Source organism: Mesoplodon bidens (assembly GCF_964165515.1).
Source record: "Mesoplodon bidens genome assembly, chromosome: 1".
Taxonomy (NCBI): Eukaryota; Metazoa; Chordata; class Mammalia; order Artiodactyla; family Ziphiidae; genus Mesoplodon; species Mesoplodon bidens.
This window is the reverse complement of record NC_138176.1, coordinates 167,798,847-167,825,156: the sequence shown is the minus strand read 5'-3', so window position 1 is coordinate 167,825,156 and position 26,310 is coordinate 167,798,847. Positions and strand designations below refer to the sequence as shown.

Genomic DNA, 26,310 nt, shown 5'->3' with positions numbered 1-26,310 from the left:
AAATGGGGGGTGGGGACTTTTTATTACAAACATTTTCAAACAGGCCAAAAAAATATTAATACTGAATACATCTAGATTCAGTCATTAACATTTTACCATTTTTGCTTCACTTTATCTTTTTTAATTTTTCTAAAATAAATTACATATATCATGCCATTTTATCCCAGAATACTTCAGGATACACCTCTAAAAATCTAGAACATTTTCCTTATGAAATCGATAATTCTTAATATTATCTAATTCCCATTTCATAATCAAATTTCTCCACTTGTCCCAAAATGTATTTTATAGCTGGTTTCTTCAAAACAGTTTCCAATTAAAATCTGTGTATTGCTCCTGGTCATTTTTCCCCTCCCCACTTCATCATAACACTGACTTATTGAAGAGACCAAGCTACTTGTCCTGTATAATGTCCTGCATTATGGATTTGTTCATTTGCTTTCTCAGTGTATCATTTAACTTGTTCTCCTATCCTCTATATTTCCTGTAGACTGCAAGTTATTGAAAAAATTTCTTATTAATTCATGTTAAAAACTTTGTAGCTGATGCTGTGTACCTTTATACTGCATCATAACAGAAGACACAGTGTTTTTGGTGATCCCATTATTAATGATAAGTGATAGGATCGATCGCTGGGTTAAAGTGATGACAGCTTGATCCTTCCATTATAAAGTTATACTTTGCTCCCCAGGACCAGCATGTGATCTTTGATACTTTGATTCCATGAAATACCCAGTTCCCCATCATCCTTTCACCTATTGAATTTAATATCCATTGATGATCCTTGCCTGGATAAATTTCATCAGGGATTGCAAAGTGGTGGGTTTTCTGAATCTATACATTTTTTAGCAGATGTTTTTCTCTACAGAAGAGATTTCTGTAAGGTATTGTTTTAATTAAAAACATAACCATCAGCATCTTCCTTAGGTTTCAAATGATTTTCTTTGCTGGGGTCAAAACACCTGAACTCACAGTGACAGCTACAGTAAAAACATGTACTATATCTTATTTCAACTTGTGAAGTGTGTTGACATTATGCTGCCTTTTTTTTTATGCCAAGGTAAAAAGAAATCTTTTTTTTTTTTTTGGTGTAAGAATAAAAATTGAACTATGTGGATATATTGAGATAATTGTCTAAAAAGAAGACTGAATGAGTTTCAAAATGGATTATTTCTTCATTACCTAGCACTTTATAATTAACTGTTCCTTTTTTTTTTATTTCAGGAAGCTGCCACTTTTGCTAGAGAGCAAGGCTTTGAGGTGAGTTAACCCACAATTGTACACTAAACAGATCCTAAAGGTTTCTTCTAGCTGATAATGAAGTTCTTTTGGACAGTGATTGATGTGCTATTATACTCTCAGAGCCTCGCAGCAGTTGCCATGGAAACTTGGCAGTCGTCATGGTTTCTTTGTTCTGCCAGCACAGTGTTATGACGCACTCTGCTAGGTCTGCACCCAACATCGCCTACAGATGTTATTTATTGAATTTTGAAAAGCCTCTTGGGAAGCCAAGAGGTTGGGCACGGTTTCAAGCTGCCTCTGCAGATATGGGGCCTGTCAGTTTGTTCAGTTAAAAAGCTACCTCATTAGCTGCATTACATTTCATAAGGATTCACTGCTAAAGCAGTGGTGGAGCAAGACTAAATAGTGAAATATAATGTCATTTAAATAATTTCAACCCTACCACATGTAGATTATCATTATGTAAATTAATTTCCAAAAGTTGTACTTAACAGTTGTTAGGAACTGATTAATTTAAATACTGTTCATATAAACTTCCTGTTTGAATCTCTTTTTTTTCTTCTCTCTGCTTTTTTTTTTTGATAGCATAAAACATATACATTTTCTGAAACTAAATATTGATACTTGCTTTACTTTCCAGATAATTGATTCTGTTTTCCTCATAGAAATATTATCTTGTCAAGGTTCCAAACTCCATGTGGTTGTTGTTGGCAAAATTAAGATAAGAGACAAGACTATGTTTTTACCTACATAATATCTACCTTCCAGTCCATCATTAGGAAACACTGACTAATCTCAGCGCAGGTTAATTGACAGAGAATTCACTGAGTTTGTGAGTTTTATGACTATCATATTTATTTAGCTAGAACTACATAGAATACTGTGTTCTACACAGCAACTTGGAATGTTTCATGGTAGTAATTTTTTAACATTTAATCTGACTAGAGCTGCAACATACAGAAACTCTCTCCTTATTTGCATACTCAGTATTGTCTACCGTCTACAGAAGCTGTGAGCATTGATTGGATATATTAGTAAGCTCACTTTGAACTCTTTAGAGAAAGGTGTTGTATGAAATTGTGATGGAAATGTTATTTAAATATACTAAAGACAGATTCATTATCAAGCAACAAAGTGATACATGTGTATGTTATCCATGTCATAGGACTTGACAACCAGGCATAGGGCTTCCTTTTCTTGGAGGAAGATAGTGAGCATGTGGTATAAGTATTCTACTCTCAAGATCTTATGAAAAAAACTGTATCAGGGTATGAAACTCTGCCTCATAATGCTCAATTAATGGCAACTTTGATAGTTTCTTGGGAGTTTGCTTTTTTTGTTTTAACATATTCTCATGAATATGGGGTTGAGTCACATGAAGAAGAAGGAATAAAGATTTCCAAGTAATTTTTATCTAATTTAAGTTTCACTTTGTCATTTCCCAAACTGGCAATTGATATACAGGGCTAAGTGTAATGAAGGGAATATTCAATTTAAAAGTCAAACGTTTTGATCATGAAACTATACGTAAATGTTTTCAGTCATGTTTTAAAGTTTCACTGATGTGAAATTTCAGTATTAACAATTAATACTCTCTGTTGTTACATCAAAATTCTCCAAAGATAAAAGCCTGCAGAGTATAAATTTGTGTCCTATTTTCTGTGCTAACATTTAAAAATGTATTTTGGTTCTAGAAAATAACCAATTTTGTAGATGTTTAGAAATATAACATGTTGTATAACAAATGATCATGATTCAGTAGTACCTTGATAATAATTTTTAATAGTTTATTAAACCTTACTAATTCATAGTTTTATTGCTCTCTTGAGCTACATGCTTTGGATATGCCTAGTTTAAATACAGTCTTAGCAACAAACTACTTTTTCTATTTTCTACTAACCAGCACCATATTAACCTTTCTGTTAGTTCTTACTCATTGATTCTAGAGTTGTTTCTTTTTACCATAAATCTGCCACAAATGATTACAGCATATAAACAAAGTGATGATGATTATAGTAGGATACCTTATTACCTCCTGACATAGCAAGATGACTCAGTTGGTGATTTGACAATGATGTGTTAGATTGGTTAAAGCACACAGTGTCTTGACGTGTCCCTTCATGGGTTCCCTAAAATATTATACGCATCACAGAATTGTAAGAGCCATGAGTAGAATACCCTGAAGTATTATTAATAAAATATAATCCATGTATGGAATACTATCTAGAGAAACTGAATGATTTTAAAATGTCATGAAAGTTTCCTTAGTCCATTAGATAGGAATATGAAAGCATAGGTTTGAAACTTGGTATTTTTAAAGACTCAAACAAAAATAAATCACTTAACAGTTTAATGTCTATGGAAATGTGTCAGTGCTCTCAAGTCTAGTGTGACAAACTAGACAAGATCTGTCTTATTCCTCCCAACTTTAATTTTACCTCTTAATTTGGGGCATGAATGAGAGGAGAGAAATGAAAAAATTAAAAAAGAAAGGAAAGGTGGACATTTTTTTCTTCCCACAAATCCACTGTCCTACCCTCATTTTCTGTTATAAATCCCAATCAGTTCCCAAAGCCACTGAGTGTTGCCACTAATGATCTGTCTGCTAAGAGACCAATCTAAATGCCTCTAAAAATAACCAGTGTTTATTCATCAGGAAATATACTCAGCAGCATTGTTTATGATATTCTGATTAGCTTCTCTGCAAATTTTAGATAATCTTTCTTTAAGAAAAAAATCTTGGGCTTCCCTGGTGGCGCAGTGGTTGAGAGTCCACCTGCCGATGCAGGGGACACGGGTTCGTGCCCCGGTCCGGGAAGATCCCACATGCCGCGGAGCGGCTAGGCCTGTGAGCCATGGCTGCTGGACCTGCACATCCGGAGCCTGTGCTCCGCAACGGGAGAGACCACAACAGTGAGAGGCCCACGTACCACAAAAAAAAAAAAAAAAATTCTTTAATCTTTAAAACGAATTGGGCAATTTTCAGTAAGAAGAGGCAGCTTAGGAGGGCACTGGAGAATGAGATAAAAACTGGAGCTGGGCAGAGCACAAAGCAGAAGAGAGAGGATTTATATATATATATATATATATAGGTTGATGGAAAATTGCATAGTGCCCTGATTTAAATGACAGGCCTGCTAAGAAGTTAAAATGACAATTCTTGGGGTAAAAAGTTTCATGAGGCCTTTTATTATTTTGGAAAATCGGTTCAGACTGCAGTGTTTTTAAATCAACCTTATGTTGAACTGAACTGATTAAAAGTTTGTATTTTTAGAACCTAAATAAAAATAAGGTACTTAGTAACATGTTTCATTATGAAAACTTTTTTTTTTTTTTTTTTTTGGATGCCTTGGGTCTTTGTTGCTGCGCGCAGGCTTTCTCTAGTTACGGCGAGCAGGGGCTACTCTTCATTGCAGCACGCAAGCTTCTCATGGCGGTGGCTTCTCTTGTTGCGGAGCACGGGCTCTAGGCATGTGGGCTTCAGTTGTTGTGGCTTACGGGCTCTAGAGTGCAGGCTCAGCGGTTGTGGCCACGGGCTTAGTTGCTCCGCGGCATGTGGGATCTTCCCGGACCAGGGCTCCAACCTGTGTCCTGTGCATTGGCAGGCAGATTCTTAACCACTGCGCCACCAGGGAAGCCCATGAAACCTTTTTAAAGCAGTATTGAAAACTGATTTAAATTAAAGTGAAGGACATACCTCCAAAACCTAAATAAAAATATTTTTTATATTTTCATTCTCAGTGAAATAGAGTATATGCCAAATGATGAAGAGAACTCAGACCTTTTCTATTGGATCAGTTATTCAGTTTTACTCCAGGCAACAAATTTTAATTTTCTTATTTTAGATCTCTAAAATAAAATACTTCTGGGCTTCCCTGGTGGCGCAGTGGTTGGGAGTCCGCCTGCCAATGCAGGGGACGCGGGTTTGTGCCCTGGTCCGGGAGGATACCACATGCCGCAGAGCGGCTGGGCCCGTGAGCCATGGCCGCTGGGTCTGCGCATCGGGAGCCTGTGCTCCGCAACGGGAGAGGCCACAACAGTGACAGGCCCGCGTACTGCAAAAAAAAAAAAAAAAAAAAATACAATACTTCTAACCATAGAGGAAATAAAGCAATCTTTTAACATTTTCCTACTTTCCCTACAGCCCATGACTCTACCCAGAGGCTTCCAAGCTTGTAGTCTTTCTCTGACCAATGACAACTCTATCATCTTATACCACTAAGAGAGGGAAGTATTGAATTGTGCTATCCAATATGCATCTACTAGCCACGTGTGGCTATTTAAATTAAAATTAAATAAAATTTAAAATTCAGTTCCTCAATCTCTTGGCACATTTGAAGTGCATGCATACGTAGACAGGGACTACCGTATTGGACAGAGCAGATATAAACATATACATCATCACAGAAAGTTCCACTGATCAGCACTGGATAGCAAGTCCAGAGAGTTTCAGGAGGTATTGATTCCCAAAGAATTCTCCAAGATTTTTCTAAGGTTCCTGTGTTCCTTACAAATACAAAGAATGCAGTGAATGATCACCAAGAGTTTCTGGAAATAAGACACTAAGTCAGGTCATGCTGGCTAAGAGAGTACAATGCTGCTTCCCTAGGTGACTGAGTCCCAAATGACAACAGTTTTAAAACACTAGATTAACAGAAAGAGATACAATAGTCTCCAAATTCTCTTCATTTAATCACTTACTCATTCAACAAATATTTGCTGAGCACTGACTTTCTGCCTAACACTTTGAAAAATACAAATATCTGGCTATGACAGAAAAAAGCAAAACAAACAAACAGTAGGGAAACAAATTTCAAACAGAGGGAACAAGAGTACACAGGCCCACAGACACGAAAGAGCATAATGTACTGTGTACTCCAGGAACTGATAGGAGGCCAGTGTGACTGGAACGGAGTGAGTGAGGAGGAGGTAGTATGAGAGAGGACAGAGGCTGACACATCATATGAACCCCATAATTATTATAGGAGTCCCTATTTCGGAAACAAAGCAGAATACGCTGTGGTTAAGTGAGGCAATGTATGCAGACACCACAATTGGTATTCTATAAGAGTAGGTAGATTGTGACAGTATTGTTTAATATTTGTATCATCAACTTGTTAAAAATGGAATGAAGAGAATATATTCTGTTTTGTTTTTTTTGTTTTTTTTAGTTTTGGTTGTGTTGGGTCTTTGTTGCTGCGCGCAGGCTTTGTCTAGTTGCAGCAAGCAGGGGCTACTCTTCGTTGTGGTGTGCGGGCTTCTCATTGCAGTGGCTTCTCTTGTTGCGGAGCATGGGCTCTAGGTGCGAGGGCTTCAGTAGTTGTGGCGCGTGGGCTTAGTAGCTCCGCGACATGTGGGATCTTCCCAGACCAGGGCTCGAACCCGTGTCCCCTGCATTGGCAGGCAGATTCTTAACCACTGCTCAACCAGGGAAGTGCTGAGGATATATTTTTTAATTTGGAAAACAATGCTAAATTTAAGGTGTGTGATCACCAGTGACAATAAAAGCATAATTTAACATTTATGAAATGATTCACAGTTTATAAAACCTTTTCTAACATATCATCGATACATTTAATATTCATACAAACCTGGTGGCTCGGGTAGGTAGGGCATGTATTGCCATATCAGTTGAACAGAAAAAATAAGCTGCGTGACTTGTTCAAGGTCATGTAGCTAACAGACAATAGAGCCAGAATCAGAGCTCAGCTCTCTGAGTCTGGTACTCTTTACTACTACACTTCTTTCTTTCTCACATTCTGACGTACTGGAGGAGGAAATTAGATTTCCAGTGACCTTGGAGAATGAGAAATATCTGGAAATTCAGAAGATGAAATTCACTGCGGTAAAAATACAAGCCAGAATAATTAAGAAGAAATATCATGTTTAAATGCAAGATCAGCAATGACTTGTGAATGTGGCATAAAATGATTTAGGATAAACATGCTCTAGTTTTTTGGTTACAACAACAGAAGGCACTTTGCCAGAATTCATAGAAGCAGTATAATCTGTGGATAACATGACAGAGTATAATCCCTGGAGTTAGACTTTGTGGATGCTAGTCCTGACTCCACCTCTTAGTATGCTTATGACCTTAGGAAGTTACTTAACCTCTCTGTGACTCAGTTTCCTCATCTATAAAATGGGGATATAGTAATAATGCCTATTGCCTAGAGTGGTTAAGATTTAATGAGTACTTCAGAGCTACATACATGGCTCTTGGTTTCTACATCTATGAAATAGGGATATAGTAATAATACCTACTGCCTAGAGTGGTTAAGATTTAATGAGTACTTCAGAGTGCTCATAGCTATTTATACATGGCTCATAGCTAAATTGTGTGAGCTTTCTTCTACTTCTCCTTCCTTTTTTCTCTTTGTCCTCCCTGATTAGATACCATAATTGAATTCTCGATACTCAATACTCTTGAGGCCCTTTCTAGAGATTTTGAGGCAACTTAGGATTTGACAATTTTGGAAAGTATTAAAATGACAGTAAATAGAGGAAATAAATTAATATTTATTAAGTACTTGGCATATGCTAAATATTGTATTAAGCTCTTTCACTTACCTTATCTTCTTTCATCCTCACAAAAAAACATTTTTAACTTTTTATTTTGAAACAATTTTAGATTTAGAACATTTGCAAAAACAGTACAGAGAATTTCCAGATACCTTCACTCAGCTTCCCCTAATGTTAACATCTTACATAACCAGGATGTAATAATCAAAGTCAGGAAATTAACATTTGTACAGTGTCAGTAACTGAACTACAGAATTTATTCTGATTTTACCAGTTTTTCCTCTAATTTCCTTTTTCTGTTCCACAGTCTAATCCAGGGTTACAGGTTGCATTTATTTGTCATATTGTCTTAGTCTCTTCCTATCAGACAGTTTCTCACTTGTTCCTTGTTCATGAACTTGATACTTTTGAAGAGTACCTGTCAGTCATTTTGTAGAATGTCTCTCAATTTAGGTTTGTCTGATGTTTTCTGATAGTTAAATTGAGGTCATGCATTTTGGGCAGAAATACCACAGAGATCACCCTTCTCAGTGCATCACATCAGGGATGTACATGATAGCCCAGTGTCTTACTGTTGGCCAGGTTAACTTTTTTTTTTTTTTTGGCCAGGTTAACTTTGATCACTGGGTTAAGGTGGTACTTATCCTCTGTGAAGTTACTGTTTTCCCACTGTAGTTAATAAATGTCTTGGGGGCAATATTTTGAGACTGTGCAAATATCCTATTTTACCCACTAATTTTAACATCGCTAAATTTGATCACTGGGGTGAAGGGATGTCTGTCAACTTTCTCCACTGTAACATTTCTATTTTCCCTTTTGTAATGAATAAGTATCTTAGGGGGAGATACTATGAGCCTATGCAAATATCCCGATTCTCTTCAGACTTTTGCCCGCTGATTTTAGCATACTTCACTCCCAACATCATTTAACACAAATATTATTGTCTTAGTTTTGTAGGGAGGTTTATTTACCTGCTTGAGAGGTTTATTGACCTCCTTGAGGTCACACAAATAGTAAACCCAGCTGTGTCATACTCCCTTGTAATTTCTTCATTCTGTTAAGATATGTTAACCCAGGTATATGGGAGAAGAATCTACCAGGGGAGAGGGGAGGAGAGGCTATAGAACTCGAAATATATATATTGTTGGGAAGACAAAATAGAGGTTTTAAGAAAAGTTTTTATACTAGATGGGAATCAACTGTTGAGGGCAAAGCAATGACTCCTCAAAGCAAAGTGAGAAATTTAGATTTGGTGCACACTGACAGTGATCCAAGAGGGACAAAGGGGTTTTGTACGAACTGTGGATATCGATGCAAATATCAGTAGAAAATATAGCTTAACCTTTCTGTGAAGATTTATCATTTGTATTTGAAAAGTTTGTTTCCATCTTGGATTGCCATTTTTATAAGATTTAATCTGAGACATAAAAAAAATATTTCTTTGATTAGGATACCAAAACTACCACAAAAAATATATCTTCTCACAGGGTTGGTATAAGACAACCGAATCTCACTCTTAATTTATTCCTTATACCACCTTAAAGAAGGACCTCTACTTAAAAAACATCCAGTACATGCATAAGATTCCGCTCCCAAGATGGTAAAGTGAATCTTTCTGGAGTTTGCCTGTTACCTTTACTCAAGATGAACAGTACTCAATCATAAGCAAAAATCCTACAGCAGTAAAATATGTGTTTGATAAGGAGACTGAGAGAATATATGTAATTTTTTTAATGTATACATTTATTTGAGAGAGTGAAGACATTATTATTATAAGACATTGGCAATAACTAATAATAAGGACCCATTGTATAGCACAGGGAACGCTACTCAATACTCTGTAATGACCTATATGGGAAAAGAATTTTTAAAAGATATATGTATGTATATATAACTGATTGACTTTGCTGTACACCTGAAACTAGCACAACATTGTAAATCAACTATACTCCAGTAAAAATTTAAAAAACAAACAAACAGAAAAAAAACATGCATTTTGAGGGGTCCTTTCGACTGTTGCCAGTCATTTCTAATAGTCTTTCCCCTCAAACTGAGGGAATTTCTTCTCATGTTATCAGAGTTCAGGCTTAGTTCTCTTCTAAAATAAGCACCCAGAAGTGGAATAGTCAGCATGTTTGAAAGGTCAGCAGCATTGTCCAATCACAAGTGGCTATTCTTTTCAGAAACAACAGTCCTCTGGAATCATGATGTTAGGTATAGGGGAAGCTTAGGTTCATATATCATCCAGAATTTCTTAAGTCTTTTGTGAATAAACAGCATACAAATATTTCACTGATGACCATCATACTTTTAAAAACATCATGGTTTCTGATGTTGTCTGTAACCAATGTGACTTGTCTGCCTTACTTACCTAAATTCTGTCCTGTATCCTAATTAAATTATTTTCTTAGATATATTTCCCCTCTGGTATGTGTTTCTCTCTCCATAACTGTTTGAAACTTTACACAGTGATAGAGTAAACTACCAGCAAACCCCAAACCGTGGGCAATTTTAGAGGTCAACTGAATTCAGACATGGGTTTTTAAGTTATCTAAAATTGTTGAAAACATGATTCTAACAATCTAACCCATAGCTCAAGAGTTAGATTTCAAGACAGACATTTATGATGTAAAACTTCGCAGCCTATGTGATATGCAAAATAGCATGAGGGTTTCTAGAATTAATTTGTAATTTTTTAAACTTTATCTTTAAAATAAAGATATCTTTATCTTTATCTTTCTCTTATTTTAGTTCTTTGAAAATTTTGGCATTATAGTAACTGCATTATTTCCAGAATCAGCATAATTATGCTCTGTAAACCTCTAAAATAATTTAATATTACTCTTTTTACAATCTCTCATTAATTGGAAATTTGAAAACTGTGTTTTTGTTGATATCAAAGAAATATTAATTTTTAAAAATATGATAATAGTTATATGGTTATGTTTGAGTCATTACCTTTCAGAAATACCTACTAAAACATTTACATGTGACATTAGTATCTGAGATTTGCTTCAGAATAATGTGAACGGCAGGTGGATAAAGGTGTAGAGATGAAATAAGCATCATCATAAATTTAAAATTGTTGCATCTTGATGGTGGGTTCCTTGAAGATTGTTATACTATTCTATTTACTTCTGTATGTGGTTAAAATTTTTAAATAATAACTCTTAATACATCTTCAGGTCTCTCTTATTTTGAACATGAGAAGATAAATCCTTAATCTACTAATAAAATTTTAGTTTATTGTATTGGTTATGAGAATTTTTTTCCTCCTTTCTATTAATAGACTGAAGACATTAAAGAAATAGCCAAAAAGACACAGGCTCTTCCAAAGGTGAACTCAGAGAGGCAGCGAATCGTGATTTTCACCCAAGGGAGAGATGACACCATACTGGCTACAGGTACATGTGGAAACTGTGGGAGAAACCCAGTATTATGGAGATTAATCATTCTAACAAAATTCTATATTTTTTCTATTATAATTTATTCAAAGCAATGTACTTTTTCTTTTTTTTTTTTTTTTTTTTTTACCACCTTCATGCCTTTTACCCCATCTCACCTCCACCCCCATTCCCACCTCTGGCATCCACCAGTCTGTTCTCTGTATCTATGACTTTGGGTTTTGTTGGGTGTTTTTTAATTCTTCATATAAGAGATATCATACAGTATTTGTCTTTCCATGTCTGACTTATTTTGCTTAGCATAGTGCCCTAAATGTTCATCCATATTGTTTCAAATGGCAGCATTTCCTTTTTTATAGCTGAATAACATTTCAGCATGTGTGTGTGTGTGTGTGTGTGTGTACCACATTTTCTTTTTCCATTCTGAAGTCTGTCCATCCTGAGTGTCTATCAGTGGACACTTAGTTTGTTTCCATGTCTTGGCTATTGTAAATAATACTGCAACGAACATAGGGGTGCAGATATCTCTTTGGGTTAGTATTTTTGTTTCCTTTGGCTAATTGCTCAGAAGTAGAATTGCTGTATCATATGGTAGTTCTACTTGTAATTTTTTGAGGAGCCTCCATACTGTTTTCCATAGCAGCTCCACCAATTTACATTCCCACCAACAGTGTACAAGGGTACCCTTTTCTCCATGTCCTTGCCAACATTTATTTCCTGTCTTTATGATGACAGCCATTCTAACAGGTATGAGGTGATACCTCAGTGTGGTTTTGATTTGTATTTTCCTGATGATTAGTTATGGTCAACACCTTTTCATGTACCTGTTGGCCATCTGTTGTCCTCTTTTGAAAAAATGTCTATTCAGATCCTCTACCCATTTTTTAACTGGATTATTTGGTTTTTTGCTATTGAGTTGTATGAGTTCTTTATATATTTTGGATGTTTACCCCTTTTCAGGTACATGACTTGGAAATATTTTCTCCCATTCCATAGGTTGCCTTTTCATTTTATTGATGGTTTCCTTTGCTGTACAGAAGTTTTTTAGTTTGAACTCCCACTTGTTTATTATTGCTTTTTTGGCCTTTGCTTTTGGTGTGCAATCCAAAAAAATCACCATTGATCAATGTCAAGGAATTATCCCCTTTGTTTCCCTCTAAGAGTTTTTTGGTTTCAAGTCTTACCTTCAAGTCTTTCATCCATTTTGAGGTGATGCTTATGTATGTTGTAAGATAGTGGTTCAGTTTCATTCTTTTGCATATGGCTGTCTGGTTTTTCCAACGCCATCTATTGAAGAGACTATCCTTTCCCCATTGTATACTCCTGGCTCTTTTGTCATAAATTAATTGACCATACGTGTGTGGGTTTATTTCTGGGCTCTCTGTTCTGTTCCATTGATGTATGTGTTTGTTTTTATACTGCAGTACTATTCTGTTTCGACTACTCTATCTTTGTAATATCGTCTGAAATCAGGAAGTGTGATGCCTCCAGCCTTGTTCTGTTTCTCAAGATTGCTTTGGCTATTTGGGGTATTTTGTGGTTCCCTACAAGTTTTAGCACTGTTTGTTCTCTTTCTGTGAAAATACACCTTTTATTGTTGGTTTTTTTTTTAATAAATGGCACCTGTCTTCTCTCAGTAGAAAAGATTTCATTTTCAAGAACTTAATTTATTAAAATTCAGTTGAGTAAATCCACATTGATTTATTTCATTTACTTTGATATTTTGGAGATATTGTCAGTCTAGAAATGTCTTTCCTAAAAAAAAAAAGACATTTTACTTACCACATACTTGTGCTTGAATAAAATAAATAAATTTATCTGATTATGAGCAAATAGAATTCAGAAATAAGTTACTTCCTTAGTTTTAAACTTCAAGAACAAAACCTCACTTCTGTTTTTACTCAGCCATCTATCACATAAATAGAATAGAGGTAACTTCCCTGGTGGTCCAGTGGGTAAGACTCCGTGTTCCCAATGCAGGGGGCCCAGGTTCCATCCCTGTTCAGGGAACTAGATCCTGAGTGCATGCCGCAACTAAGAGTTCACATGCCGCAACTAAAAAAAAAAAAAAAAAGATCCTGCATGCTGCAGTGAACATCCCATGTGCCTCGACTAAGACCCAGTGCAACCAAAATAAATAAATATAAATATATATATATATATAAATAATTTTAAAAATAAATAAATAGAATAGGAATTTCATCTAGTAAACAAACATTTTTTTTTTTGCTTTACGTGGGCCTCTCACTGTTGTGGCCTCTCCCGTTGTGGAGCGCAGGCTCAGCAGCCATGGCTCACAGGCCCAGCCGCTCTGCGTCATGTGGGATCTTCCCGGACCGGGGCACGAACCTGTGTCCCCTGTGGCAGGTGGACTCTCAACCACTGCGCCACCAGGAAGCCCAACAAACATTTATTGATTAAAATGAGTAATATTGTCAATATGTTGCCGCCTACTATTAAAGCCAAAATACAACCCTTTAAATACTCTCTGAACCCTTAGGATTAAAACCAGTTAATTTATAATTATTATAAACAGTAGCAATTATTACCTTTATGTTTGTTCAGTACTCTGCTGAACACGGAAATTTAAGATAGCCTTAAATATCTAACTGGAACATAAAATTGGTACACATCGAAGTATGAATACGACAAAGTATAATTATATTTCTTAATTATTGGTACAGAGTATATGGGTTGTATTGACTCAAAGAAGGAGATCAGTAAAGCTTGAAGAAAGAAGTTATAGTGAATATGGAGTAAATTTTTTATTGAATTAAATATATAAGCCTGAAATGGGTGAAAAAAGAAATTATTGTCAAATTGTGGGGAGAAGGAACCCTACAGTTAATTTATTTCAACTTTCTTATTTTAGAATTGTCAAAAGCAAGATTGAGAAATTTACTTCAAAAAATATGATTCATGCTGCGGAGAGGCTGGGCCCGTGAGCCATGGCCGCTGAGCCTGCGCGTCCGGAGCCTGGGCCCCGCAACGGGATAGGCCACAACAGTGAGAGGCCCGCGTACCACAAAACAAAAAATAAAATTAAATTTAAAAAAACAAAAAATATGTTTCAAAATAATTCAGTGAGTGGTAAATAGTGAAGTGGGGTTATAGATGAAATGAGATTTGTCATGAGTAAATAATTTTGGAAGCCATGTGATGGATATATGGGGGGATGGTCATTGTGCTATTACTTCCACTTCTATATATGTTTAAAATTCTCCAAAATTAAAAGTATATAAAACAGAAAGAAAAGTGAAAAGTAATTTTTCAGACAAAATTCAGAGATTTTAAGTGTTTTTTCCCAAGACACATTGATATCCTTGCTAAGCCTTGAATTTTAGGAAGGATTTAAAGAAAGGAGGGCAGGGCTTCCCTGGTGGCACAGTGGTTGGGAGTCCGCCTGCCGATGCAGGGGACGCGGGTTCGTGCCCCGCTCTGGGAGGATCCCACATGCCGCGGAGCGGCTGGGCCCGTGAGCCATGGCTGCTGAGCCTGTGCGTCTGGAGCCTGTGCTCCGCAGCAGGAGAGGCCACAACAGTGAGAGGCCCGCGTACCGCAAAAACAAACAAACGAAAAAAGAAAGGAGGGCAGTCCAGTTAAAGAGGATCATGTGAGCAAAGGCACCAGGTAGTATATAATCTTTAATTGTTGTGACAGGAAAAGCCATGTTGTTAATTTGTACAAGAAAGATAAGAAATAAGTCATGAAAAGATATCCCTTCATTGATAATAACTATCTGGATTGCTGTCTTCCTATAGTATGTGGCCTGTTCCTGTCTTAGCAATAAACACTGTTTGGAAAAGTGAAAAACATGCAGATTTCTTATAGGAACTGTTATACTGCCTTCAGATTCATAAAATGCAATTTGTTGCTCTTTATGGAGACATTTATTTTAAGGCTTTATATATTCCAGATCTACATATTGTACAAGTGTCTTCCTCATTGTGAATTTGCACAATTTTCCCGAAATTGAAACCTTTAAAATTAGCTTCCCCTTCCTGTGACTGAATTTCCTTGTCAACTCATTTTGTTCTTTATTAAATCTATTAAACCATTCTTAGGGATGCTTACCAGCAGGAATTTATTTGCGGAAAGACGCTGGCTAATCTTTGCTGTTCCTACTATATGAAAATGAACTTAAATTAGAGGATGCACTATATCTGCAATGCATGATAAATACAAGATGGATAGAGAATCTGTTCAGCGGTGTCAGCTACAAAAGCAAACATGATAAATGTTAATGCAGTTTTGAGCCCTGGGATAAGCTATTCGATGCACAAGCATAGCTGAATCTCTTTGCTATGTTGTTATTCATGGCAGCCAAATAAATGTCAATAATAAAAGAGAATTAAAGATTTTCATTTCCCAGAGGCAATCCTCTAATACGGCTTGATCTTTCATTTCATTTGTAATTCGTTCTCATGTCAGGATGCAATCATTCGCCAGGCTCTGGGTGTCATGTTAAGTCATTTAATAATGATTAAGAACATAAAAATGCTTGGCCTGTGGGGCAATTCACAGAAGAGATGCCAATTTGTTATTGTTTTTCCTCCTTTCCTCTTGAATATGGATCAGCTTTCTCCCACCTCCTAGCATAAAATACTAATGGAAGATGGGGAAGGAATGTGTCCCTTAATTTACCATAAGTGACATTCCAGAACAGCACAAGGCAGTGCTAGCACACTTATTAAAACACTAATTAGGAGTTAGTGTTTTAGTTCCTTAAACCTCACACTGTAGAGTACTTTTAAATGATCACTGCTAAGTTTGTGACATTTAGCAATAATGTAACAAAATTAGTTTCCTTGGTATTTAATTCTAGAGACCTTTCTCCTTTTGAGATACAGAGTCTGTAAACTACTTTCTCTTATTTTATAAATGTAATTCTTTGAATTCCTCTCCTATAAATTGCTTGTGAATCTAAAGCCTTTTCCACTTACCCTATTTTTTTGGTCACCTCTATTTCATTTGGGTATCCATCCTCTATCCTTACAGCCCAGAGGTTTTGTCACATCATTGGTTCATTGCTTACAGGATAATTGAGTTCTGAGCTTTTTGGGGGGTGAGGGGACCTGAGGGGGACTGGAAAGTAATGAGTAAGAGACTAGGGATGAAGGGCAGGAAGGAAAAGATGATTCTATCCATTTTGATCCTTTTAATGTTGAATAACCTGTTACAGGAATGGGAGTCAGGTTAGGGAAATCGTTTCTGTGTCTATAAACTTTAGAAAAACTAATACTACAGATTACCTACTGGAAAGCAGCTGCTAATAAGGACTTCATATATTAACATCTTACTGTGATAAGGACTGTAGTGAAAAAAATAAAGATTTTCTACATACACATGTGTAAATATATATACATATACATATATATGTCCTTATAGGAAGTTTAAATTTCTCCAAGTTTCTGTACTAAATTTATCACTAAAAATTCGAGGAAGCAATAGGACTTTTGTTCTAAATTGAAAATAACGCATTTTACACAGTGGCTGTTATGAGACAATAAAATAGGTCCACTGAAGAATAAACTGTAGACTTTTCTGAATACTTTCAGAGTGCTTTCTGGGCTGTTTGAATTGTAATTTTGCCCAGACAGAAAAAACAGACTAGGTCAGAGGTTTTCACCTGGAAGACTGGTGCTGTTATATTAGAATCACCTAATGGGCTTTTGGTAAATAGAGCCCTCCCTTCATAAAAACACCTTCCCCTCAACCTGATACATCCCTATGAGGAGTTAGAATATACATCCTCAGGAAGATGTATAAGAATGGGGGTGATAGAGTCTGAGGGAAGGGGAGTGTAGGATTGTGTATTTGTTGAAAAAGCTCCCTTAGGTGATATAGCAATGTTGTCTATGCTCCATCTCTCATGTTGAGAACCATTGGATTAGGTGATTTAATAATGTTGCTGCAAGTTCTATGATCCTATGGGATAATGGAAATAAAACCTTTTAGCAGCTAAGCGTCTAGTACTTCAATAAGTCAGGCCTTGTTGAATGCTTCTCTTTCTCAATAAATCACAAAGTAACAAGGACCCATCCACAATAACAAGCAATCTACATACTACTTTATTTTTATTTATTTATTTTTTAAATAAATTTATTTATTTAATTAATTTATTTTTGACTGCATTGGGTCTTTGTTGCTGCACACGGGCTTTCTCTAGTTGCGGTGAGTGGGGGCTACTCTTCGTTGCAGTGCAGGGGCTTCTCATCGCAGTGGTTTCTCTTGTTGCAGAGCACGGGCTCTAGGCGCACGGGCTTCAGTAGTTGTGGCATGCAAGCTCAGTAGTTGTGTCTCGGGGGCTCTAGAGCACAGTCTCAGTAGTTGTGGCACACGGACTTAGATGCTCCGTGGCATGTGGGATCTTCCCAGACCAGGGCTTGAACCCATGTCCCCTGCATTGGCAGGAGGATTCTTAACCACTGTGCCACCAGGGCTTGAACCCATGTCCCCTGCATTGGCAGGAGGATTCTTAACCACTGTGCCACCAGGGAAGCCCTACATACTACTTTAAATTGGCTCCTGCCTCTGGCATGCTTGTAATTTAAGATAGTCACATTGCAGTGTCCTTTGTCATTTCATTATGGGTAAATAGGCTTATTGAAGTTTCTTGCCTTCATGTTCTTGAGTCCTTAAACTTGTCACCCCATTTGCTAGTTAAATTCTCATGTTCTTTGAAAACACTCAGTGCTGTCCATTACTCTCTAAGAAAAGATCAGTGTGGTTTGCAGTTCTGGTAGGCATAAGGCACAGAAGGTGTGCAAAAGAAAATGCAAACTCTGAAGGAAAACAATCTCAGCAGCTGGAAGAATAATGTCAGCACATCATCACAACTCCTACTGGTACAAATTTATTATAAATCACTTTGAAAATGTTACCTCTACTGCAGCCAAACCAATTTTAAATCATGTTCTTGTTGGCATAGGTTGGTAATGGCGTGGATGGAACAAATTAAGTAGCATTCTTTCAGAGTGTCTATGTATGGCATTCATAGAAAAAAGTTCTTACCAGATGAGATTTTACAGAATATATATCAATATTTCTTAACTATGAATATAAACAAGTAAGTTATTAACTCATGTTCCATTTTTAGATTTTTGTAACCATAAAAGACAGAGTCCTTTAATTAGCCAAGAGGTCGAACATAATTTAGAATGACATATGTGGAACTGTCACATTCCTGACAAAGTAATATCTTTGGGGCATGGTATGTGTGGTTTAGTGATCTCATGCCTGTCAAGAAATGAGACTTCTTTCAACTCCCACCTTTCTATCAAATCTAGAAAGCAAAATGGGAGACAGCCTACACTAGGCAAATGTTAGCCTTATTATATATAGCATTTATTTTTGGAAGGACCCTTATTCAGATTTATTGAGGTATAGATTACATATAGTAAAATGCAGATATATTTTACCAAATAACGTGTAACCACCATAATCAAAATATAGAACATTTTGTATGGTTTATTTTGAAATATAGTATGGATACAAAATTGGTACAGATTTTCACTATATCAACACACCTGTGCCACCTACCACCAGATCAAGTAATAGAACACTTCTAGCACTTTAGAAGCCACCTCTTGTGCTCCCCTCCTAATCATTACCCCCATCAAATGTACTTATTATTTTGGCTTCTGCTGCTAACAATTTGTTGTGCTTCTTTTTAAAATAGAATCACCCAGTATATAGACTTTTTGTCTTGCTCTGTCCCCATACTTTTTTAAGCACTTTTGACAACATAAGATGCTGTAGGCTCTTGTATTTACCTACCTCGGTCCAAGAATTGACTACTTCTTCAAATAACCCCGGTTCCTTTTATTAGCAAATGGTATTTAGAAACCCAGGTCTGGGTGCTAGATATGTTCATTGCTACTTGAGAATCATTGCTTCTAGGCCCTCTTACAAGTAGATTGGCAATAGATGTATGTATAACAACCCATGAATCTATACCTATCTATATTTATTCCTATATCTATCTGTCCATTTATATATTTAAATTCTATGAGTTCAAACTAATACCTTTGATTCCAGTCCAGCAAGAGAGTTCATTCTAGCCTTCTCCCTTTCCTTATTTATAACTTCCTCTGACATTGAAAGTTCTGGTTCTCATTATATAAGATACATTTACTATTTGTTCTGTCTTAAAGTAGTTTTGAATTGCTTACCCATACCCTTGTATAAAACATATTTCCTTAATGTACAGTGTTAGATTATAGTCCTTTTTGTCTTTGGCCCTACAGTATCTAGTCAAAATACTGTTATCCAAAAGTAACTTTGTTCTTTTATTCTATCCATTTCATTGTGGTTACATTATTTATTTGTAATGCAGTTATATTCATTTGTTAGAGTTTGTATTCCATTTTGGTTTCCTTTCATATCTGTGTTGGTTTTTTTAATAAGTAAAATTCACTCTTTATGGTGTCAGGTTCTCTGTGTTTTGACAAATGCATACGTTTATGTAATCACCACCATAGTTACAATTCAGAAGGGTTCCGTTTTTCAGTTCCAGTTTTCCAAAGTGATGGTACCAGTTTATACTCCCACCAGCAGCATATAGAATGGCTTTTTCCCCCCACATCTTCACCAGCGTTTGCTGCTATCCACCTTTTTAGTTTTGTCATTTTGGTGAGTATATACTAGTATGTACGAGTTAAAAGCACATTGTGCTTTTAACTGGAATTTTCCTATTGTAATGAGGTGGGACACCTTTTCACCTGCTTCTTAACATTTGTATATCTTCTTTTGTGAAGTTCCTGTTGAAGTCGGTATTTTTTTTTTTTTTTTTTTTTTTGGCTGCGTCGGGTCTTCATTGCTGCACGCGGGCTTTCTCTAGTTGCAGTGAGCCGGGGCTACTCTTCGTTGCCGTGTGCAGACTTCTCGTTGCAGTGGCTTCTGTTGTTGCCGAGCACAGGCTGTAGGCGTATGGGCTTCAGTAGTTGTGGCACACGGGCTCAGTAGTTGTGGCTCACGGGCTCTAGGGCGCAGGCTCGGTAGTTGTGGCGCAGGGGCTTAGTTGGGCATGTGGGATCTTCCCGGACCAGGGCTCAAACCCGTGTCCCCTGCACTGGCAGGTGGATTCTTAACCACTGCGCCACCAGGGAAGCCCTGAAGTCTTTTGTTCTTATTAGATTGTCTTATTGATTATAATTCTTCTTACAGTCAGCATGCAAGTCTTGTTACAAAAGCCTTTAATTTTAATATAGACCAATTTATAATGTTTTCTCCTGTGGGTAATAACTTTTCATGTTCTTTGAAGAAAATCTTTGCATATGCCAAGCTCATGAAGATATTTTCCTATTCTCTTTTTCTATAATTTTTATTTTTTATTTTTTTTTATCTAGATCCACAGTCCATCTAGAATTAGAATCAGTTTTTATATATGGTGTGGGCTAGAGGGTATGATTCATTTATTTTGTGCACATGAGTAACCAGTTGACCCATCATCATTTATTAAAAGGAACATCCTTTTCCTAACTGCACTGAATTGGTACCTTTGTCACATTTCAAGTGACCTTATATCTGTGTCCCTTTTTCGAGACTTTATTCCATTGTTCTCTTTATTCTTGTACCAGTTTACACTGTCAGTTTCTTAGTTTATAATCAGCCCTTTTATCTGGTAATGTCAGCTTTCTAATTTTGTTCTTCAGGATGGTCCTGGTTCTTGGCCCTTTGCATTTCTAGGTAAATTCCAGAATCAACTTGTTGTCACCACCCGCAGAGTTTTTTCTTTTTTTTTCAGATCCTTAATAGAATTTTTATTGAGACTATATTGAATCTGCATTTCAATTGGAGAGAATTGACATCTTTATAATAATTTAGTCTTATTCTTTGAATAAGATATTTATATAATATTTCCATTTTCTCTGACTGCTTTTTGGAATTTCTCTTTGACTTTAACTTTGTATTTGGTTTTGGTGTTCCTTGTATTTATCCTGCTGGGGGTTTTAGTGTTCCTTGAATCTATGGTTGATGACTCTTAACAGTTTTGGAAAATTCTCAGTAATTATGTCTTTAGATACTGCATCCCTGATTTTCCAATTGGAGACCAATTACACATATCTTAGGCCTTTTTTATTGTGTCCCATATGTCTTTTATGCCTTTTTGTATTTTTTATCCTTTTTCCCCACCTCAAGCTTCAGCTTGTGTGTTTTGCAGTGACCTAGCATTTAGTTCACTAATCCTCTCTTTTTTGTTTTGTCCCATCTGTTGAGTTCCTTATTCCAGTAATCACATGCTTCTTTTTCTAAATTATTTGATTCTTTTTATTGATCCCAGTTTTATAGTGTAATCCTCTACCTTCTCATTAATTTTTCAAACATATTAATCGCTGTAATAGTAAATTGCATGTCCAGAAACTATAATGTCTCAGTCATCTGTTGGCCTGTTTCTTTTGTTCCTAATAAATTATAGCATTTCTGTTGGTGATACTGTTTTCCTGTAGAAGGCAGCTAGAGTAAAGCTAGAACAAAAACTGAACTAGCTCAAGGTTTTGTTGCAGGTTTTATAAGGTTCAATCTACTTCTCTTTTTTTTTCCCACTCCTGAAATGCTGTCTCTCTCCTGAAATCTCACCTAAAATCCTGGCGTATTTACTAGGGTCCCTACTCATTTGTAGGTTCTCTTTTGCACCATATAACTGCCAAAAAATTACTCTGCCTTTTAGAGATCTTCTGCTTAGTATCCTGGCCTTTTGTCCTGCTGCCTTACAAATTTGGCAAACACCTCAAAGGAGAAAACCCCTGAGTGTAAGGCTTACTCCACTGTGTTCCCCTTCAGGATCACACCACTTCAATTCTGATTGCCTTGGCAGCCTGAAACTCCAGTTTTTGTCTCACCAGCCCCGGAGACTGCCAAAAGCTCTGTTGGCTTTGCTGCCTCTTAGCAAGAGCCAATTGCCTAGATTCTCAACCTCTCACCCAGCACCAAGAACTTGCAGGTCAACTTTTAGCACGTTAGCCTAGGTCTTTAAGGTTCTCTTTTCTCAGAGATCTTGTCCCATCAAGTCTTGGCTTCATTTATTGTTTTAATTTTTTTTTTTAATTTTTGCAACTTTTCTAGCTGTTTATGGTGTAGGAGTTGGTTTATTACAAGCAGTAGCATTAGAGCCTAAGTTAAAGTCCTTAGTCAATATTTTTTATTATAAAATAGAAAAATATATGGTCCTGGAAAGTTAAGTGGGCTTAGCTATTTGTTATGTAAGGTTGTTAGCTGATTTAGCAATACTACCCTCCATAATTCACTTTGAGAACTGCCAGATTAGGTAGAGACAAAAACATCTGGATTAGAGCCCAGCCTCTTGAATCTCAATCTAGTCTAATCTGTTCTATACCATGCTGCCTCATTTGTTTACAGCAGTGGTTCTCAACTAGGAACAGTTTTTCTCCTCACTTTTGGTTGTCACAATGGGATAGGTGGTGGAGGGTGGGGGAATTCCACTAGCATCTAATGGATAGAGGCCAGAGATGCCACTATACATCCTATAATGCACAGGACAGTCACTCACAACAAAGAGTCATCTGACCCAAAATATAAATAGCATCAAGATTGGAACACCCCTGGCTCACAGTGTACCTCAGAATGTATATTTAAAGGATCATTGTCTACTTCCCCATTACACATTTAACCATAAGATCAATACCAATAGACTTTAGTAGGATAAATCTTCTTGTAGGAATACATCCAGGGGCCCCTTGATCGAAGAAAGCATCCATGTATGATTTAGTCCATACTTGGTTAACTGTGTTTTTAGAGCTTCTTCCAAATAATCTCCAATTCTAAGACTTCTCTTTAAGTAGAATCTCTTTTCTATAGCACATTTCCTTCTATGACTCAGATTTTAATAAAGGAAATGTTTTAAAATTCTTCTCTGGAAAACGTTATGATGAAGAGGTGGGTATACATATCTTATAAATTCATTTTGTATATGTGAATGGATATCTAGATGATAGCTGTGTTTACCTACACATTTATAGTTAGATAGATAGATAGACAGACATTAGCTTAAATGGTTCTTAGAGAATGTATCCATCATGTTTTTAAACTCCATATAATCAATTTCTATAATTGAAAGCTCTTAAAAATATACAAATGGGCCTCCCTGGTGACGCAGTGGTTGAGAGTCCACCTGCCAATGCAGGGGACACGGGTTTGTGCCCCGATCCGGAAAGATCCCACATGCCGTGGAGCGGCTGGGCCCGTGAGCCATGGCCGCTGAGCCTGCACGTCCGGAGCCTGTGCTCCGCAACGGGAGAGGCCACAACAGTGAGAGGCCCGCGTACCACAAACAAACAAACAAAAAAAAAAAATATATATATATATATACACACACACACAAATGGATATTTATCTAAGGTATATTACCAAATATTTTTCAGAATAATTATTGTTTGTATCCAGTGAGTGATTTTTCTGAAATTCAATTAGACACCAAAATTCATTGTTCAGAGCATTACAGCTTGGTGGCAAAATTTTATTTTGGCTGAATCACTGCATGCAAGTTTTTGGCTCAGATAAAAGTCTTTGGAGGTGTAGCAGATAAGTATGATTCAGATGATTGAACAGCTAAAATTTTCCTTAGTTAAAAGGAATAAATTGTTTGCACATTGAAAATGAAAAGCTACTTAAATGAATACTTAAGTATTGCCTTATTCCTTTTATTAGGATAAAGACAGTTTATCCCAATTAAACTTCTTTAGAAACTCACATCATTTTTGATTTATTCATTTTTAAAGTAGCCTTGTAGAAGCCAGCATTCCTGAGGACTTCCCACTTTGTTTAATCTTGGTCCATAACGTTTGTTTAGTTTTTCTCTGCTTCTACTAAACTATTTTAAGTTCTTATGTCTAGAGCTTTTCTGGTTCAATAAACAATCAAGTCTCAAGAAAATGGCCTAGTTTTTTGTCAAATTAATTATTTCACACTTAGCTGTCTATTTAATTTACTCATCGTAATAAATTTAGCCTATAGTCTTTTTTTTTTTTTTTTTTTTTTTTTGCTGTACACGGGCCTCTCACTGTTGTGGCCTCTCCCGTTGCAGAGCACAGGCTCTGGATGCGCAGGCTCAGCGGCCATGGCTCACGGGCCCAGCCGCTCTGTGGCATGTGGGATCCTCCCGGACCGGGGCACGAACCCGCGTCCCCTGCATCGGCAGGCGGACTCTCAACCACTGCGCCACCAGGGAAGCCCTAGCCTATACTCTTAATGATTTCCTTTAGTCCTAGAATTCCACCCATACTCACCTATAACAAAGGGGAAATTTTTAAAAATGTTTTTTGAATAAGCAATACAGTCACATGGTTCAGAATTCAAAAAGTACAATAATTAGGGCTGTTCAGCTGTCCAGTACTTGTGAGGAAATAGGCAGTTTTTCATTATTATGATAACCATACAACTTGTCATCAAAACGTAGATACTTTTGGAAGTGAAAAGGGGTGCTATTAATTGTAATAGGACTATCCTGGGCAAACCAGTCTGTGTGGTCATGCGAGTCATTATAGATATTTAAACAAAGGTATTTAGTAAAATGAATTATTGCATTGGTTGACATTTTGAACTGTGTTAATTTCTAACATTTCTTCCAACTCACAGATTTTTGGTCATGTGCTAAGAATATGCCAGATAATATAGAACTTAAGCCTGAGAATCTATAAGTGCAAGCAGGACAAGTTGGAGAGGCAAGACACCGATAGATAAAACATAAAGTAACAGTACAAATGAATTCAAGTCAGTGTGGTTTTATTGAGTGCCTTCTATATGTCGAAAATTGTAGTTATGTAAGACAAAAACTCCTTTTCTTAAAATCTAGGAGAGACATAACCCACTAATACAGTATGAGAAGTGGTATACAATTTTTATGAACTAATTTATATAGGATAACAGAAGGAAGAAGTTGGGGAAAGTTTCACAAAGGAAGTGATGTTTGAATTAGGCTTTGAAGAATACTTACAATTTTGGCAAGTTGAGATTACAAAAGAATGTAAGTTAACAGAATAATAAGATCAAAAGGCAAAGAAGCCTGAAAGGGTATGATGTATCACAAAGAAAGTCACATATAGGGGAGAGGGGTGTGGGTGAGCATGAAGTGGTAAGTTGTAATAGGCCTTTGAATGCTGTGCTGCACAGTAAAGTGCTTAAAGTACATACTGAGAAGGAAGAGATCATTTGGGTCGAGAAACATTTTGTGGTCAGTTTATCATAATTCAATAAAAGAAAGGAACTATACTTACACTCGTTTATAAAGCTGTGTTTCAGAGGGATCAACAAATACTAAAGATGAAGGTTTTTTTTTAATTTAATGCCAAAGAATAAAAGCTGCAATAATCCCTCTAAAAAAGTATTAGTGATGAACAATCCCATGAGGTTAGAGTGAGACAAATTTGATAGGGTTTGAAAAATTGTAGAGAAAAGGAGCTATATATAAACTGTGGTGAAAGCACTAGGGAAAACGCCTTAGAAAATTAATGAAGATTGGCTTGGTTTAAAGATGATAAACAGAGACTAATGCAAAAGGCTAATGAATTCAGTCATGGAGAAAGTTTATACTAAAGTGCTTTCAAATAGAATTGCTGCTGGTCTGGTTTTTATTATGCATTTTTTTCCCTTAAATTAAGGGGAAAATTTAAGTAACCCATTAATAAAATTTGCAGTTGATACTAAATTAGGAGATACTGTAGCTGTTAATAAAATTATGGACATTCTGATAATAATTACTGGAAGTTGGGTACAGAAGTTCAAAATAGTGTTTAAAATAAGATAAAATATATTCATCCCATTTTTAAACCCACATGGAAGCAGCAGCTAGCATTTGAGAAATGTCTCCATTTCCAGGAGATATTCCTGGTTTAAGGGTTTTAAGAACTGAATGGTAGAGTCACCTAAAATGTAGAGCTGTAGGACTATGTCATCACTGAAGAGTCTACATTTATAAGATGTATAATGTGATTATATTCTGTGATTCAAAGTGAATTTTTTGTGAAGTTTTTCAGATAAATCTTTGTGATTGAATTTTCTATAGCACATTTCCTTCTATGACTCAGATTTTAATGAAGGAAATGTTTTAAAATTCTTACTCCCTCTAGATGTTGTTTATATACCTAAAGGATATCTAGGTTTTAAGGAAAGTTAGATGAGGGAC

At 36.4% G+C, this 26,310-nt stretch overlaps 1 protein-coding gene across 4 annotated transcripts in view; it reads left to right on the top strand.

The window, feature by feature from the left end:
- Nucleotides 1-26,310, top strand: part of ADK (adenosine kinase) — a 509,588-nt gene that overhangs the window by 421,113 nt on the left and 62,165 nt on the right. For 3 of the 4 annotated variants that reach the window (XM_081244846.1, XM_081244848.1, XM_081244847.1), the window contains exons 8-9: nucleotides 1,225-1,260; nucleotides 11,054-11,168. In XM_081244846.1, the coding sequence (XP_081100972.1) occupies nucleotides 1,225-1,260; nucleotides 11,054-11,168 (151 nt within the window). The remainder of the gene's footprint in view (nucleotides 1-1,224; nucleotides 1,261-11,053; nucleotides 11,169-26,310) is intronic. The other variant, XM_081244849.1, reaches the window with a different exon arrangement.